This window comes from Chiloscyllium punctatum, chromosome 38, assembly GCF_047496795.1.
Source record: "Chiloscyllium punctatum isolate Juve2018m chromosome 38, sChiPun1.3, whole genome shotgun sequence".
Classification (NCBI taxonomy): domain Eukaryota; kingdom Metazoa; phylum Chordata; class Chondrichthyes; order Orectolobiformes; family Hemiscylliidae; genus Chiloscyllium; species Chiloscyllium punctatum.
The window spans coordinates 59,604,861-59,622,038 of NC_092776.1; the positions used below are offsets into that span (position 1 = coordinate 59,604,861).

At 42.0% G+C, this 17,178-nt stretch overlaps 1 protein-coding gene across 7 annotated transcripts in view; it reads left to right on the plus strand.

Moving 5' to 3' along the window:
- The window catches only part of mypn (myopalladin), a 304,790-nt gene that overhangs the window by 33,695 nt on the left and 253,917 nt on the right, over window positions 1–17,178 (plus strand). For 5 of the 7 annotated variants that reach the window (XM_072557964.1, XM_072557967.1, XM_072557968.1 and 2 more), the window contains exon 2: window positions 13,360–14,322. In XM_072557964.1, the coding sequence (XP_072414065.1) occupies window positions 13,361–14,322 (962 nt within the window). In that variant the 5' untranslated portion in view covers window position 13,360. Of the gene's footprint in view, window positions 1–9,460; window positions 9,623–13,359; window positions 14,323–17,178 lie in introns of those variants that run through there. The other 2 variants (XM_072557970.1, XM_072557965.1) reach the window with 2 other exon arrangements.

Genomic DNA, 17,178 nt, shown 5'->3' on the forward strand with positions numbered 1-17,178 from the left:
GGTCTCACCAGGACCCTGTACAGCTGCAGAAGAACCTCTTTGCTTCTATGATCAATCCCTCTTGTTATGAAGGCCAGCATGTTATTAGCTTTCATCACGACCTGCTGTACCTGCATGCTTGCCTTCATTGACTGGTGTACAAGAACACCCAGATCTCTTTGTACTGCCCCTTTACCTAAATGGAATCAATTTAGGTAGTAATCTGCCTTCCTGTTCTTGCCACAAGTGTATAACCATACATTTATCCACATTAAACTGCATCTGCCAACTCTCCTAACCTGTCCACGTCACCCTGTAATTTCCTAACATCCTCTTCACATTTCACCCTGCCACCCAGCTTAGTATCATCAGCAAATTTGCTAATGTTATTACTAATACCATCTTCTATATCATTAATATATATTGTAAAAAGCTGCGGTCCCAGCACTGATCCCTGCGGTACCCCACTGATCACCGCCTGCCATTCCGAAATGGAGCCGTTTATCACTACTCTTTGTTTCCTATTAGCCAACCAACTTTCAATCCAAGTTAGTACTTTGCCCCCAATACCATGCGCCCTAATTTTGCTCACTAACCTCCTATGTGGGGCTTTATCAAGAGCTTTCTGAACGTCCAGGTACACTACATCTACTGGATCTCCCTCGTCCATCTTCAGAGTTACATCCTCAAAAAATTCCAGAAGATTAGTCAAGCATGATTTCCCCTTCATAAATCCATGCTGACTCTGACCTATTCTGTTACTACTATCCATGGAAACAGACCCTTCAGTCCAACTTATCTATGCTGACCAGATATCCCAAGCCCATTTAGTGCCACCTACTAGAACTTGGCCCATATAGCCTGCTGGACACACTTTCCTCATTCCTGAAGAAGGGCTTATGCCCGAAACGTCAATTCTCCTGTTCCTTGGATGCTGCCTGACCTGCTGCGCTTTTCCAGCAATACATTTTGAGCCCATATCCCTCCAAACCCTTCCTATTCATATACCACTCTTTATCCTCATTTGGACAAAGGCTGTGATGAGATTAGAAGCCTGTCCACATGGATGCAAATGTTAAATGTCAGTATTGTCACTTGCAATAAACAATAGCATGCCAGAATCATTTATATAATTACTTTGAACAAAGGGACAGAAGCTATAGCACTTGAATGACACAAAGATCAGATGTGAAGAGGACTATAGAGGCTACAATGAGATATAGATTGGCTAAATGAGTGGGCAAAGGTGTAACAAATGGGAAATAATGCAGGAAATGTGAAATTTTCCATTTTAGCAGAAGAATGAGAAAGAAATACTGCCTAAATAGTGAGGGATTCCAGAGTTTGGAATCTGGATGTACATATCTGGAATCTGGATGTACATATCTGGAATACTGTGTAAAGTATTTGTCATCTTATTTAAAGGAAGCCATTCAGAACCGCCTAGTATTTGGATTGGGTGTGTTGTCTTATGGGGAAAAATTGGACAGGCTAGGAGGATTGTATCTGCTGGATTTTAGAAAAGTAAGAAGTGACTTAACTGAAAAGTAAAATCCTGAGTGATGTTTACAGGGTACACACAGACAGGTGTTTCCTCTTGTGAGAGAAGGTAGAACTAGGACTCACTGATTACAAGTCAGAGGTTGCCCATTTAAAACCGATGAGGTGAATTTTCTGCTTTTATAGGATCATCAGCCTTTGGAACTCTTCTGAAAAGGCAGTGCGAACAGTGTCTTTGAATATTTTTAATGCAGAGACAGATAGATGTTTGTTATGAAAGGGGCAAAGGTAGAGGTGAAAGGTTGTCAAGAGTAGTTGGGAATGTGGTTTTCTGGATAGGACCTAATCAGACATGACCTTATCAAATGGTGGCGTATACTTGAGTGGCCTAGTGGTGAAATAACTGCACAGAGGCTGGTATCCAATCACCAAATCACCACCTTTTACTTGTGTATAGTACACTGGGTGTGGCCAGCCAGCTTGGAGTCAGTCTCCTAAACTGAGATGAATAAAATAATAAAATAAACAGTACAAAATACAGTGAACAGAAAGCAGCAGTTCACAAAAAACTACTCTATATAGGGAAAAGGGCAGCAAAGCCAAACCTCAAACCTCACCGTTCAACCAGTTTTTAGGGAGATAAGGACAACCTCAAATCCCACTTCCATTCATCACAAAGATAACAGTAACAAACACAGGCAAGACAGTGCAATCAAAGGAGAAACAGTGTATAAAACACAGACCCAAAATAGCTGTTAAAAAAAGACATCTGACACCTATCCGCAACACATACTGATCAGACTGTCCTTTGGCTAACCTTCCTGCAGGACAGTCTGTCATCGGCCTTCTGGTGTCTGGTCACCCTGCATACTGACAGACCCTCCCCAGGCCTGCTTTCCTCCAGGCTCGTTGTTGACCACCCTGTCCTCAGCCTCCCCGCGTACTGACTGGCCTGCCCTATACTGGCATTCCTGTGAGGATGCTATCAGTTGCCTGGTCCCACCCACTCCGCATCCTGACAGGCTCCTCCCGGCCGCTTTCCTTCAGCTGATCATCAACCCTCCGACTGACTGACTGTCCCTCCCTTCACCAGCTTTCCTGCAGGCATGCTGTTGGTTGCCTCACCCCCAACCACCCTGTGTACTAACAGACTGCGCCAACCTTGCTTTCCCACCGGCCAGTCATTGACCCTCCAGCTCCAAGCCACCCCGTATACTGAGCAGCCTATTCTGGCCCGTACTCAAAACAATTAATTACAAAACCCACATACAGTAACAGAATTCACAAAATCCTCAATACAGTTTCCAGTACAAAGATAGAGTCCACACCCAAACTCCAGGATCTAGCAAATGCTCACCTCCCAGCGCACACACAGGTGTTTAGTCTCCATAGAGGTCTGACCCTTCCAGGGAGAACCAGGCCCACAAACAGGAACACAGTACATTGTAGGGCTGCAGTTTACTCACAGGGGTTTGATCCAGTCCCAAAGGCAGAGTCCACTCCCGAGTGCAGAATCAATGCAACACACACAGGTGATCAGTCTTCACAGAGGGCTGGTCCATCCAAAGGACCAGGCTCACTCACAAAAACATAGTATATTGTAAAATTACAGTTAACTCACAGGTCCACTCCGGGATGCAACAATTGCTCACCTCCTAGCACATATATACACACACAGGTGTTCAGTCTTTACACAGGCCTGGTCACCCACAAAGAGCCAGCTCATTTGAAAATATGTTTTTTCTCACAAGGGCTCAGTCCAAACACCAAAAAAGTGAAAACACATTAAAAAAAACCCAGAGTGCTCAGACTAAGCCCTACCACAAAAATCAACATAATCCTTTTTCTCAAAGTAAAAGAGAAATGAGCAATATACAGGTTGTAACCAGCCAGTGAAACAACGGTTCCCTAATGAGAACAGAGTTACACCTGAAACACATTAACTGTGTAGATCAGGTAGATTAAAAATCAGTCCTCAATAAAAAGGAATACCAGTTAACAAACTGGCTAAATAATTCAGCCAGTTCAGGAATCAGGTATCCCCCAGAAAAAAAAGCAGAAACCAACAGCACAGTAACACACTGACTATGACCCAACCAGCACATAGTCAATCTCTAAACTGAGGAGATTCTAAATCTCCTGGTTATGTTGGTCAGCCAGGGTTTTCTTGATTGTCCTAGGTTAGATTAGATTCCCTACGGTTTGGAAACAGCCCTTCGGCCCAACCAGTCCACACTGACCCTCTGAAGTGTAACCCACCCAGACACATTTCCCTCTGACTAATGCACCTAACATTATGGGCAATTCAGCATAGGCAATCTACCTGACCTGCACATCTTTGGACTGTGGGAGGAAACTGGAGCACCCAAAGGAAACCCACGCAGACACAGGGAGAATGTGCAAACTCCACACAGACAGTCACCCAAGGCTAGAATCGAACCCAGGTCCCTGGCTCTGAGGTTGCAGTGCTAACCACTGTGTCACCCCAAGGATTTAGTAGTCAACAAGATTCAACAAGTTCCAATCAATATATCCCTCCAACCCTAAATCTGGGGATGTTGGCCTGGTCTTTCTCTGGTAGCTTTTTCAGTGATGGCTTTGCCCCAAATCCTGTTCTTCTGATTCGGTCTCTGACTTTGGCAGTGTGTATCGGACCGTAGCCTGTCTCTTGCGTCTGGAGCATCTTGGGAGAGTTTCTTCCTCTTCTTACGGCGGTAATGATATCGAGAGCTGCATCCATTTTGGACTCTGAAGTTTCCTGAACACTAGACAGAGGAGGAGAACCTACAATTTCCACCTTCTGGCTGTTCTGAGGGGCCAGGTATGTTTTGCTTCTGCCTTGTTTGCAAGGTAACAGCTTTCAGCTGATCCACATATTTGGTCAGAACAACCTCACCTTCCTAAACTTTGTCAGTCATGGGACCTGAAGTCGCATCAGCCTCGCCTTATACAGGGCCATTTCCATAGTTCTGGCACCAAACATTGCCCCCTGAACTAAATTGTCTGTCTCGCTTAGAGGAGGCACGTGGCCAGCATTGAGGTTTCTACTGTTGTTTTATGCCCCAGCCCACCCCCACCAGGTCTGGGAATATCTGGTTTAACCTGGTGTAGAGCCTTTTTGCCATCAGCAACTCCTGTGGAGCTATCCCTGTTGTTGTGCGTGAGGTGGTCCTATAATCAAACAGGAACTGGGACAATTTGATATCAAATTACACTATAGGCTACTTCTTTAAGCCTGCCGTCAACGTTTGGACTGCTATTTCCACCAGACCATTGGATAATGGATGGTATGGAGCTGTCCTTGCATGCTGAATGCCTTTTGACTTCAGGAAGCACTCAAATTCCCTGCTGCTAAATGACGTCCCATTGTCCGTGACCAATATTTTCGGGAGTCTGTGTACCACGAACAATGCTCACAGGTTTTCAACTGTCAGTGTTCTACAGTGTTCTGGGTCCTCTTCTGTTTACATAAATTATTTAGATGAGAAATTAGAAGGCATAGTTAGTAAGTTTGTGAATGACACCAATATTGGTAGCATAGTGGACAATGAAGAAGGTTTTTCGAAGATCACAAAGGTATAGAACATAGAACATAGAACAATACAGCACAGAACAGGCCCTTCGGCCCACGATGTTGTGCCGAACTTCTATCCTAGATTAAGCACCCATCCATGTACCTATCCAAATGCCACTTAAAGGTCGCCAATGATTCTGACTCTACCACTCCCACAGGCAGCGCATTCCATGCCCCCACCACTCTCTGGGTAAAGAACCCACCCCTGACATCTCCCCTATACCTTCCACCCTTCACCTTAAATTTATGTCCCCTTGTAACACTCTGTCGTACCCGGGGGAAAAGTTTCTGACTGTCTACTCTATCTATTCCTCTGATCATCTTATAAACCTCTGTCAAGTCACCCCTCATCCTTCGCCGTTCCAACGAGAAAAGGCCGAGAACTCTCAACCTATCCTCGTACGACCTATTCTCCATTCCAGACAACATCCTGGTATCTTGATCAAATGGATCTATGGGCTGAAAAATGGTAGATGAAGTTCAATCTGGATAACTGCATTTTGGTACATGAAACAAGGGTGAGGCTTATACAATTAATGTTAGGACTTTGGTGAGTGCTGTAGAACAGAAGAACCTGGGGGTTCAGGTGCATAATTCTTTGATGTTTGTGTCACATATAGACAGGACGGTTAAAAAACCATTTGGCACGCTTGCCTTCATTGCCCAGTCCTTTGAGTATAGCAGTTAGGAAGTCATGTTGAGGTTGTACAATATGAGGTCGCTTCTGGAATATTGTGTCCAGTTCTGGTCGCCCAGTTATTGGAAGGATATTGTCAAGCTGGAGAAGGTTCAGAAGAGATTTACCAGGATGTTGCTGGGTATGGAAGGTTTGAGTTATAAAGAAAGGCTGGATAGATTGAGACTCTTTTCACTGGAGCTTAGGAGGCTGAGAGGCAATCTGATAGAAATTTCTAAAATAATGACAGGTATAGATAGCAATAATGGTAGTTGTCTTATCCCTAGGATGGAGGATTTCAAGACTAAGGGGCACATTTTTAAGATGAGAGGAGAGCGATTTTAAAAAAGACATGAGGCAAATTTCTTTACACAGAAGGTGGTTCACAAGTAGAATGAACTTCCTGAGAAAGTGGTGGAGGCAGATAGAATTACAACATTTAAAAAGACATTTGGATAGATAAATAAATAGGAAAAGTTGAAGGGATATGGGCAGGAGGATGCAGTTGGTACTAGTTTAGTTTGGGATTACGTTCAGCATGGACTGATTGGATGGAAAGGTCTGTTTCTGTGCTGTATGACTTTATGACTCATATACCTCAGCCCTCTTTTCATACTTGATGCAACAACAGGCAAAAAGAGAGGCAGACAAATTTGGGGAAGGAATTCAAAATCAGGACCAAGTATCATGTCAGCTAATGGTGAATTTATCAAAGAGGGAGATGAGATTGGGCCAGAATTGGAGCAGTGCAGAGATTTCAAAAAGTTGTTGCAAGTTCCTCAGCGATTAGGAGGGGTGTAGTTATATGTGGATTTGAAAGCAAAGTTGAGGATATTGGGATTGAGTCATTGTCAGAGCAGGAACCAGTGCGGCTCAAAAAGCATGGGTAATGGATAGATTATGGAGAGTTAAGCTAAACGCAGTGGAATTTTGAATGAGCATAAATTTATATAAGGTGGAAGATGGGAATCTGGCTGGACAGCATTGAAGTATTCAGTTCTGAGGTAACAAAAGCAAAGAATGATGATTTTATCGAGAAATGAACACAGGAATTAAGTAACACAATAGAGTTAGAACTGATTTTGTTGACAGGGCTGAAGTGTTGTTTCAAATTCAGTTGAGCATTCAACACAGCATTGCATTGGGGAAAATCTGCTTAGCTTCCAACAGTTACCAGGGATAGTCAGCGTTTATGGCAGAGACCAAATAAATAGCTTCAGTCTTTCCTATTTTTAGTTGTAAGAAATTTCTGCTTATCAATACTGGATGACAGAAAAGTAATGTGACAAAGTAGAGATGATAAAGAGCTTCAGCGGGTGCAGTGAGAAAGAACTGAAGAATGTAGAATGTAGAACATTACAGCACAGTACAGGCCCTTTGGTCTCACAGGGTGGCACAACATCGAGGGCCAATCTGAAGCCCATCTAACTTACACTATTCCATTCTCGTCCATATGTCTATCGAATGACCATTTAAATGCTCGTAGCCCGTAAAGTTGGCGAGTCTACAACTGTTACAGGCGGTGCATTCCACGCCTCTACCACACTCCGAGTATAGAAACTACCTCTGACATCATTCCAAATCTATCATTCCTCAATTTGAAAATGTATATGACATGTTTTCAGATGATATCACTAATGAGTAACATTTTGCTGAGAAATCAAGGGGACCAAGGATACTGAGTACTTGGAGGACACCACAGGTATCAGTGTCAGACTGGGAAGAGAAACCATTGCTAAGATTTGATAAGAAAATGATAGAACCAACTAACCAACTTCCCAACTGGACAGTTCGGAAGAAGCATTGGAAACTTTATCAAAGACTAGAGTCAGACAGCACGGAAAAGACCCATTGGTCCAACTAGTCCACGCCCACGATGTTCCTAAATTCAACTAGTCCCACTTGCTATATTTAGCCATTTCCCTCAAAATCTTTCCTATTGATATATTTATCCAAATGTGTTTGAAATGTTGTAACTGTACCAGCATCCACAACTTCCTCTGGCAGTTCATTCCACACACAAACCACTCTCTGTAAAAAATGTTGCCCTTTTTTAAAACTTTCTCCTCTCATCTTAAAAATATGCCTCCTAGTTTTGAATTCCCCCACCCTTGCTCTTCATCTTATCTAAACTCTTCATGATTTCATAAACCTCTATAAGGTCACCCCTCAATGTCCTAGCTCCAGTGAAAAATGTCCCTGCCTATTTTTATAACTCAAACCCTCCACTCCTAGTAACATCCCAGTAAATCTTTTCAGAGCCCTCTCCACCTTAATAATATCCTTTCTATAACTGGGCGACCAGAACTAGACACAGTATTCCAGAAGAGGCCTCACTAACATCCTGTACAACCTCCACATGATGTCCCAACTCCTGTACTCAAAGGTCTGAGCGATGAAGGCAAGCATGTCAAACCCCTTTTTGACCACCCTGTCTGCACACTAATGCAAACTTCAATCTATTGTGTACCTGAACTCCTAGATGTCTCAGTTCTGGAACATTAGCCAAGGCCCTACTTTTAATTGTACAGGTTCTGCCCTTGTTTGTGTTACCAAAATGCGATACTTCGTGTTTATCCAAATTAAGGTCCTTCTACTACTCCTCAGCCCACTGACCAGTTGATCAAGATCTCTTTGTAATCTCAGATAACCTTCTTCACTGTCCATTATACCCACCAATCTTGATGTCATCCATAAACTTACTAACCTTCTATATTCTCTTTTAAGTCGTTTATATAAATGACAAACAAAAGTGGACCCAGTGACAATTCCTGCTGAACACTGCAGGTCACAGGCCTCTGCTACATAAAGGTCAAGAAAGGACAGTTTATGACAGTCACAGTCACACACAGTTGTGGAAGTATGGAGGGCTGGAAACCTGACTCCAATATGAAATTATGGAGAAAAATTGACAACAGATTTGAGAAGTTGACAACATGTTCTTTGGAACTTTGGAGAGGAACGTGAAGTTGGCGATGCGACAGTGGTTTGCAAGGACAGAGGGGTCACAGGTGAGTGGATTGGTTGAGGAAACAATACCTGGGGAGAGAGAATCATTAACAATATCACTTAATGCATGTACCAAGAAGGGAAAGTTTGACCAACGGTATCAGACTTTTCTAAGTATTTCGAGTTTGGAGTAAGAGTGAAAGTGCAAAACATTTCTTAAGTATTTGTTCTGTTTTCATAAAAGGTAAATGTATAATATGTTGCAGCCATATTTTTACAAATGTTACAGCTAATGCATACACATTTCTTCAAATAGTGAAACAGCACATGAATCTTTTCAACAAAGGTGACTGACATGTAGCAGCTATTTTTGGAAGCACCCACCTGTTAAACAGTCACTGTGGAATATAATGAAAATTATTTGTGTGTTTTATCCATACATTTATTTTGAAATTACATGCCTTAATTCTAATTTTCAGAGAAGTAACAGGTTTTGAATAATGTAGTGCTCTGCAATGTAGTCCCACTTCTAATTATGTTCAATGCTGATCAATCAATAAAATTCTCTAGAATACACATGCGAGGTCTGTTATAGGCTCAACTTTGAGTCAGTGTCTTAGGTGCTGTACATCCTCCCCCCAACCCCCCCCCCCACCCCCATCCAATGAGGTGAACATTTCCCAGCCACATGGTCTCATCTGCTGAAAATAACTTCGGACCCAGTATGCTGACAAATGTTACTTGCACTGTGGTGACAGGTTGCCCATTGCTTATTACCACTATCGCAACAACGTCAAGGTTAACTCTCAACCAACCTGCGGGCTGTTAGTTGCTCTTTCCCCAAGGGTCTGAGGATTGCAGTGCTGTCCCATCTCTCCAACTTCTACTGAGTAACTGCCATTGCTAGATTTTCACATCACACCATCCACTGGGCCAGTTAAAAGGTATTGTTTTGTGAGTTTAATGCAGTGTTAATGTCTTGAATAATTTGTTGAAATGAATATAGAATTGAAAGTAGCATGCTCTTTGAATCATTACTCACATAAAGAGCAAACACTTGCCAAACTCTGTTGAACAGAAACAAGTGCTGGATTCCAATGCTAAGAACCTTATTTAAACGTCGTCATTGGATTTCATTTGAGTTTGCATTCAGGACTTGTTAGGTGATGTATTTTTATCTTATTAAGCGACTGAGGCTATCACTGCTTTGTGTTCTGACAGACATGCCATAGATATTCAAGTGACGTCACATCTTCTTGTAGAATGACCTCATCTCCCAGTCCTTTTCTAAAATTCAATATCATTATTACAAAGTAGGATAACTGTTTGTAACAAATTTAAGATGACTCAGGGCTTGCTTTGATTTTTGAATAGTAAATTGATATCGCAAGACTATAATTAGATTTCTGCTTAGGGGATCTGCTGCGAGAGTTAATGTACACAACAGCTGCAGAAAGAGTTCTTCTGGAAGGGCAATCTTCCCTCTGCTGCTTTCTATGGTTTGAGTGTCAGGAGCATGTGGTCAGCCCAGAGCAATCAATGCATCAGAAGTGTTGACTGTTAGTCTAATAACAGATTTAGTGTTGCCAACCTTCATTTCATATATATACTTAATGTTCAGGGGTTTTTTTTAAGGCATTTTGAGAAGAAACTGCACTGAAATAGCCATCATCTAGATTTCTTTCAAAACACCAGCTATGTACTACTCCAGAGCAGCAAACAGAAACCATCAGCATTTTTTAAAAAAACAGATTGAAGAGACTTTTTTTCATATTTGTTCACAAAATGTAGTGTCACTAGTAAGACCAATATTTATTCCTCACTGCTGCATACTGTTGAGTAGGGGTGGTGATTACAGTTTGTGTACACTCAAGAGCTGTCAGGCAGTGAGTTCCAGAAAAAATGTCTGATGACAGGTGACATGCCACTGCACAGTATCTTTTAAAACTACAGTTTTACTTTGTGAGTGGATCATCTTTTTTACAAACTTAGAGACGGCAAACCAGAATGGAAATATTTAGAATAGAAATGGTTTCTAAAATGTAGCTATTTAAAGGTGGCTGGAGCAGCAAGTGATTCTACAAACTCATGTTTGCAGTGAAGTGTAGTATTGTGCTCAAAGAGAGTGACTTGGAGTTCAATGAACAATGTGGCTCCCCCAAGCCTTCATTGTATTCTTCCAGCAATTAAGCTCCCGTTGAAGCCACAAGATTACTCTGAATCTTTGCTCTACGCTCTACAAAGTAAACAGCTCTTTTGCTCCCTGACAATTGGGTAGTTATGTTGCACTAATATTTTCAAACCCTATCTTTACATTGCGGTCTTGAAGTCAATTGAATTCCTGCTTGCTGTCTGCAGGTGGTGGTGTAATTAATGGACTGGTAGTAATTAGCCCTGCTCATCCTCTGGGGACATTATTTAAATTCAATAATCCTTGAATTATAAACTAATCTCAATAATGGTGACCATGAGCCCACAGGCAATTATTGTAAAAAAAAACTATTTTGTTCATTAATACCCTTTCGGGGAAGGAAGTCTGATGCTCGTACCTCATCTGGTCTGTTATTTCAGGCCCACAGCAATGTAATTGACTCTTAAATGCCAACTGAAATGGTCTAGCAAGTCACTTAACTGAATTAGATGATTAAAAAGACTTGAAGGAATGAAACCAGATGTATCACTCAACATTGACTTGGCACTGGAAACAATAACAGCAACTCCAGACAATGCCATATGGATTGCAGTGGTCAGGAAAGCAGCTCACCCTCACCTTCTTGAGGACAATTAGGGAGAGTTAAAAATGCTGACTGAGTCAGCAACATCCATATTCTGTGAACAAATTTAAAATAACTCTATGACTACCATGCTTTTGCAACTGTGTTTGGGACCTGAAATCCCTTAATTTTAAGAATGCAGAAAGGAGATGCATTGTGCTTCTGATTAACACAACGTTTGCTGCAACATTTAATAAAAAAGGATCTGGGTGCCCTTATGCATGAATCACACAACTGATATGTAGACCGAGTAAGTAATTGGGAAAGCTAATAGAATGTCATCAATTATTGTGAGGGGAATTGAATCTCCTGTGCTACCCCAGTACTCAAAAATGCATTGGTGTTTCATAACATACAGACTCTACAATTCTTTCTCCAATTCAGATGAGTGTCAGTCTCAGTGTTGGTATTTGGGAGTAACTGAGTACATCAAAAAGGGTCAAAAACAGTAATAATTGGAAAGGAATGTCTGGAGATACTAGGCTCCCATTCTGAAGTATAAAAGTTGGACCAGTATGTATCATTCAAAAGTTTTACTGACTTCACTTTCTGGATGACAGTGCATATAACTCTCCCTAGAAGGGATCCCTTCCTCTGAGGGATCCTCCTTCTTAGGATTGTAGTTACTTAGAAAGACCTACAAGAACTAAGCAACAAATGTTCGCATGGCAATGAAGGATCAAACAGAAACAGATGATACCATCAAACTGTGATCTTCTCAAGGGCAGGTACAAGTAACTGTCAAAACATTTGTTCTCATTAACCTAATTTTTCAAAGTTTTCTAGCTAGACAATCACTGATCTCATGTGCTTGCTGCTCTGGTCCAGACAGCACTGATAGGCTGTTCCCTGATACTGGGTGCTGTCTTGTCCTACAGTGACATAGAGGGGGTGGGTGTGCGCATTTCGTTGTGTGTGTCTTGAACAAAGACATTGTAGGAATAGGCGTAATTCCCCAGCTCCCATGTGGAAATAATGGAATTGCTTACTCAGGTTTTCAATTTTTCTCAATCAATCAATCAATCTACAACAGTGCTCTGTAGCCAGTTACTCAACTCTGACTATGTCACATTCTGCTCCAGCCTCTCAGGGAGGGTGCAGGGAGAGATCCTAATGCCTTTCTGTGACTCCCTGTTTAAGTAGTGGAAAGACCTTCTTGTACAACTTCAGGTCCTTACATTTAAGGATCTAATTCTATGACTGCTGATATGGACCCAGTGGTAAGTGGTAAGTAAACACTGTCACATTTCACTTCTGCTGCTTCACTGAAATCTGGCAGGAGGCTGAAAGAACACAGTGAGCCAGGCAATATCAGGAGGTGGAAAGCGGTCGATGTTTTGGGTGTAACCCTTCTTCAGGTCCTGAAACGTTGGCTTCTCCACCTCCTGATGCTATCTGGCTTGCAGTGTTCTTCCAGCCTCCTGCTTGTCTACCTCGGATTCCAACATCTGGAGGTGTTTTTTGTCTCTCACTGAAATCTGGAGCAAGGTTATTCATTAAGTCCCACTTCATTGGGAACCAAACTTAGTATGTAAAATATCCTTTAATGATCATGAAGTTAAACGGTGACTGGTACTATGAGATTATTCACTTGTAAAGACAACATAAGACATTCAAAGAATTGCAAGTCAGGTGGGTTGGTCATGCTAAATTGCTCACATTGTCCTGGGATGTGCGGGCTCAGTGGATTAACCATGGGAAATGCAGAGTTACAGGGATAGCATTGGTTGGGGTGAGGTGTTCTGGGTAAGATGCTCTTTGGAGGGTTGTGCAGAATCTAGGGGCCAAATGGCTTTGACACTAGGGATTCTTTGATATGATGAATGTCTGGATGTTTAGTTCAGTTAGCAACATGAAGTTAGTAAGGCAAAAGCTGTAACCTGAATTCCTTTTTTTATTCATGACAGAATGCAAGAGGAAAACCTTGAAGCCTCTACGTCCATATCTCAGCTACTGAGGGAGAGCTATTTAGCTGAAGTCCGAATTCATCAAGAGCACGGCGAGAAAAGCAGGTCAGAAGCTACCTCTCAACATTTCTATTATGGCAGTAAATCTGGGGTTTCCCAGGATTTAGATGGTCAGGATGAGTCCCCTGACTTGTCTGCATTTTTGAGTCAGGAAGAATTGGACAAAAGTGTCAATTTAGCTCAGGAAGCAATTGCCCAGTGTTCTGATGAAGTGAAGAAAGATGAAAAGCAGATCAATGTAACCTGCACCACCAAAGATGTGTATGACACTTTGAAACCTGCTGGGAATAGCAAAGTTTTAGAATCTACAGGTTCCTCAGATTTCCCAGAAAAACTGACCAGTCAACCATACCACTGTGAGAATTTCACCAGACGATCCAGCAGCTCAAAAGACAGTTACAGAGAATTAAGAAAACAGTCAAGGAACACCCCTTATTGTACTGAAGCAGAGGCTAAAAAGGATTACTTAAGTAAAGCTGCAGATTTTATTGAGGAGTTATCTTCACTTTTTAAAACAACAAGTACAAAACGGATTAAACCTAGAACCTGTAAAAACTCACGAAACAGGGCGCAGTCAAAGTTTGGTTCACAAGCTCAACATTCATCTTGGTCTGTCGACGAGAGGGAGAGAGTGCATGTTCCATTTTCGGCTCAGTTGAGTGATGAAATCCTAACAAAAGAGGAATCTGAAGCAATAGCTCAAGCCCCAGTTCTATCAGCAGATACTGAGACACTAACAACAGAAGCTAAATCAACTGAAATTCAATCAAGACCTGTTTGCATTGAAGGTACTGAAGGGAATCCACCACGATTCATTCAGCGACTAAAGAGCAGGGAAGCTGCTGAGGGAAGCAAAATCCAGCTTGAATGCATTGTGATAGGATCACCAACACCAGAAGTGAGGTAAGCACCTTATGCTTTTATTTTGTGTTTAAAATTTACATATTTGCTTTAAAGTAGTTAAACTGACGTCTCCTGGTCAATGCATGGTTTTGATGGCTGGTATTGCATGTCAGAAAATTCAGATGTGCCCTACGGATTACTTGCTGAACATGTGAGGATTCGGGGTTATCCAAGATGGAGGACGGGAAAAATTTGTGGCTGCAAAGGCTGCTCCTTTCTTTTTTGAGGTATTTTCAGTGTTCGAGCTGATCTCCTTGAATTCTGGAGCTGTAATTACTGTTTTATAAGCTGTTGCATTGTTTTGGAACACTAGGAAAAAAGTAATATCAAAACAACAGCACTTTAAAAAGAAGGAAAACCGACAAAGGTAGAGCCCACATGGGAAGTGATTCAAACAGAGAAAGAAACCTATACTGCTGCCTCACCCAGCAGTAACCTGCACATCTGCTGCCTTTGATGTTTGGTTTAAAGTATGTATGAACATCCGAGTTAGTTCTAAGAAAAATAAACAAACAGCAAAATTCACAGCTGACCTTCGAGAAGCAGGTGTGTTGGAGCCCACAGCAGGGCAGCAGCGAAGTGGCTTTTTAAAGTGTAACTTTACTGTTTTTCTTTCATAAATCTACAGTAGTGAGCAGAGTGGGTTCTTTTTTGGTTGTGTTTTTTATTGAGACCTGTCTTTTGATTCAAATTCAGAAATATAAAAACATAGGTATTAAGCTAGCCTGGAGCAGTGTTTTTAGAGTAGTGTGACTGTGCTAGTTTCTGAGTCTATAGATTCTTAATGTGTAAAGATAGTCTTTCGTAGAGTGATGTGCTCTTCCTGTTAGATGTGGGGATTAGGGAGGCTTTCCATGTGCGTGATAGTTATGTCTGCAGGAAGTGTGTTTGGTTGTGAATCCTATCAGATTAGTTGAAGCAGCAGTTAGAGGCAATGAGGAATTTACAGGAGCTTGGAGGTGTGATGGATGGCAGTTGCAGGAAGGGAGATAAACTGAAGATGGGTGACATCCAGGAAAGATAGGAGAGGGAGTCGGATGGTATAGGAGTCTTCTGTGGCTATCCTCATCTCAAACAAGTATACTATCTGAGAAAATGTAGGGAGCAATGGACTCTTATGGGAATGTAACACTGACAGCTAGATTTCTGGTACCAAGATTGGCTCTTAATGTAACGACGGCTATGCCAGGTTCCAAGCAGTTGATTGTGATAGGGACACTCGAGTCAGAGGCACAGACAAACAATTCTGAGGCCGACAGCAAGACATCAGAATGATGCGTTGCCTCCCTGGAGCCAAGATCAAAAATATCTTGGAGAGGGTGCAGAATATTCTCAAAGGGGAGAGGGACCAACAGGAGGTCATTGTATGCATTGAAACTAACGACATAGGAAGAGAAAAGGATAAGATTCTTAGGAGAGAACATAGGAAGTTAGGCAGGAATTTAATAAGAAGGTCGTTTAATATCTGGATTATTAGTGAGGATAGGAATAGGAGGATAGAATAGATGAGTGTGTGGCTGAGGAGCTGGTGCAGGGGAAAAGGATTCACATTTTTGAATCTTTGGAATCTCCTCTGGGGTAGAAGTGACCAGTATAAGAAGAATGGATTGCACCTGAATTGGAGGGGGGCTTATATACTGATGGGGAGATTTACTAGAATTGCTCGGGAAGATTTAAACTACTAAGGTGCGGGGTTGGACCCAGGGAGATAGGAAAGAGATCAGTTTGAGACTGGTACAGTTGGGAAAAAGAGTAAGTCAAATAGGTAGGACAGGCAGGAACAAAGTAGAGAAAGAGGTAGGACTGATAAGTTAAACTGTATTTATTTTAATGCACGAGGCCTAACGGGGAAGGCAGATGAACTTAGGGCGTGGAAACATGGGGCTGGGATATCGTAGCAATCACAAAGACGTGGCTGAGGGATGGACAGGACTGGTAACTTAATGTTTCAGGGTATAGATGCTGTAGGAAGGATAAAAGTGGGAGGGGGGGGTGGTGGTGAAGAAAGGAGGGGGACTGACTATTTTGATAAGGGATAACATTACAGCTGTACTTAGGGAAGATATTCCTGGGAATATGGCCAGGGAAGTTATTTGGGTGGTACTGAAAAATAAGAAAGAGATGGTCACCTTACTGGGATTATACTATAGACCTCCAAATAGTCTGCATGAAGTGGAGAAACAAACTTGTAAGGACATCTTAGTTATTTGTAAGAATGATGGTTATGGTAGGGGATTTTAACTTTCTAAATACAAACTAGGATTGTCATAGTGTTAAGAGTGTACAAAAAATTTCTGAATCAGTGTGTGGGTGTACCTATTGGAGAAGGTGCAAAACCTGACCTATTCTTGGGAAATAAGGCAGAGCAAGTGACTGAGGTGTCAATGGGGGAGCACTTTGGGGCCAGCGACCATTACTCTATTAGTTTTTAAACAGTGATGGAAAAAGATAGACCAAATCTAAAAGTTGAAGTTCTAATTTGGAGAAAGGTCAATTTTGACAGTATTAGGCAAGAACTTTCAATGGTTGATTGGAGGCAGATGTAAAAGGAAAGCTAGAAGATGGGAAATCTCTAAAAATGAAATATTGAGAATCCAAAGACAGTATTTTCTTGTTAGGGTGAAAGGCAATGCTCGTTGATGAATGCTGGTTGATGAGAGAAATTGAGGTTTTGGCCAAGGTAAATATGGAAGCATCTGTCAGGTATTGGCAGCAGAAACTGAGTGATCGCCAGGAGAGAATGGTGGAATGCCAGAGAGTGGTGGCTGTGTGGAATGCTCTGCCCCAGAGGGCAGTGGAGGCCCAGTCTCTGGATTCATTTAAGAAAGAATTGGATAGAGCTCTTAAAGATAGTGG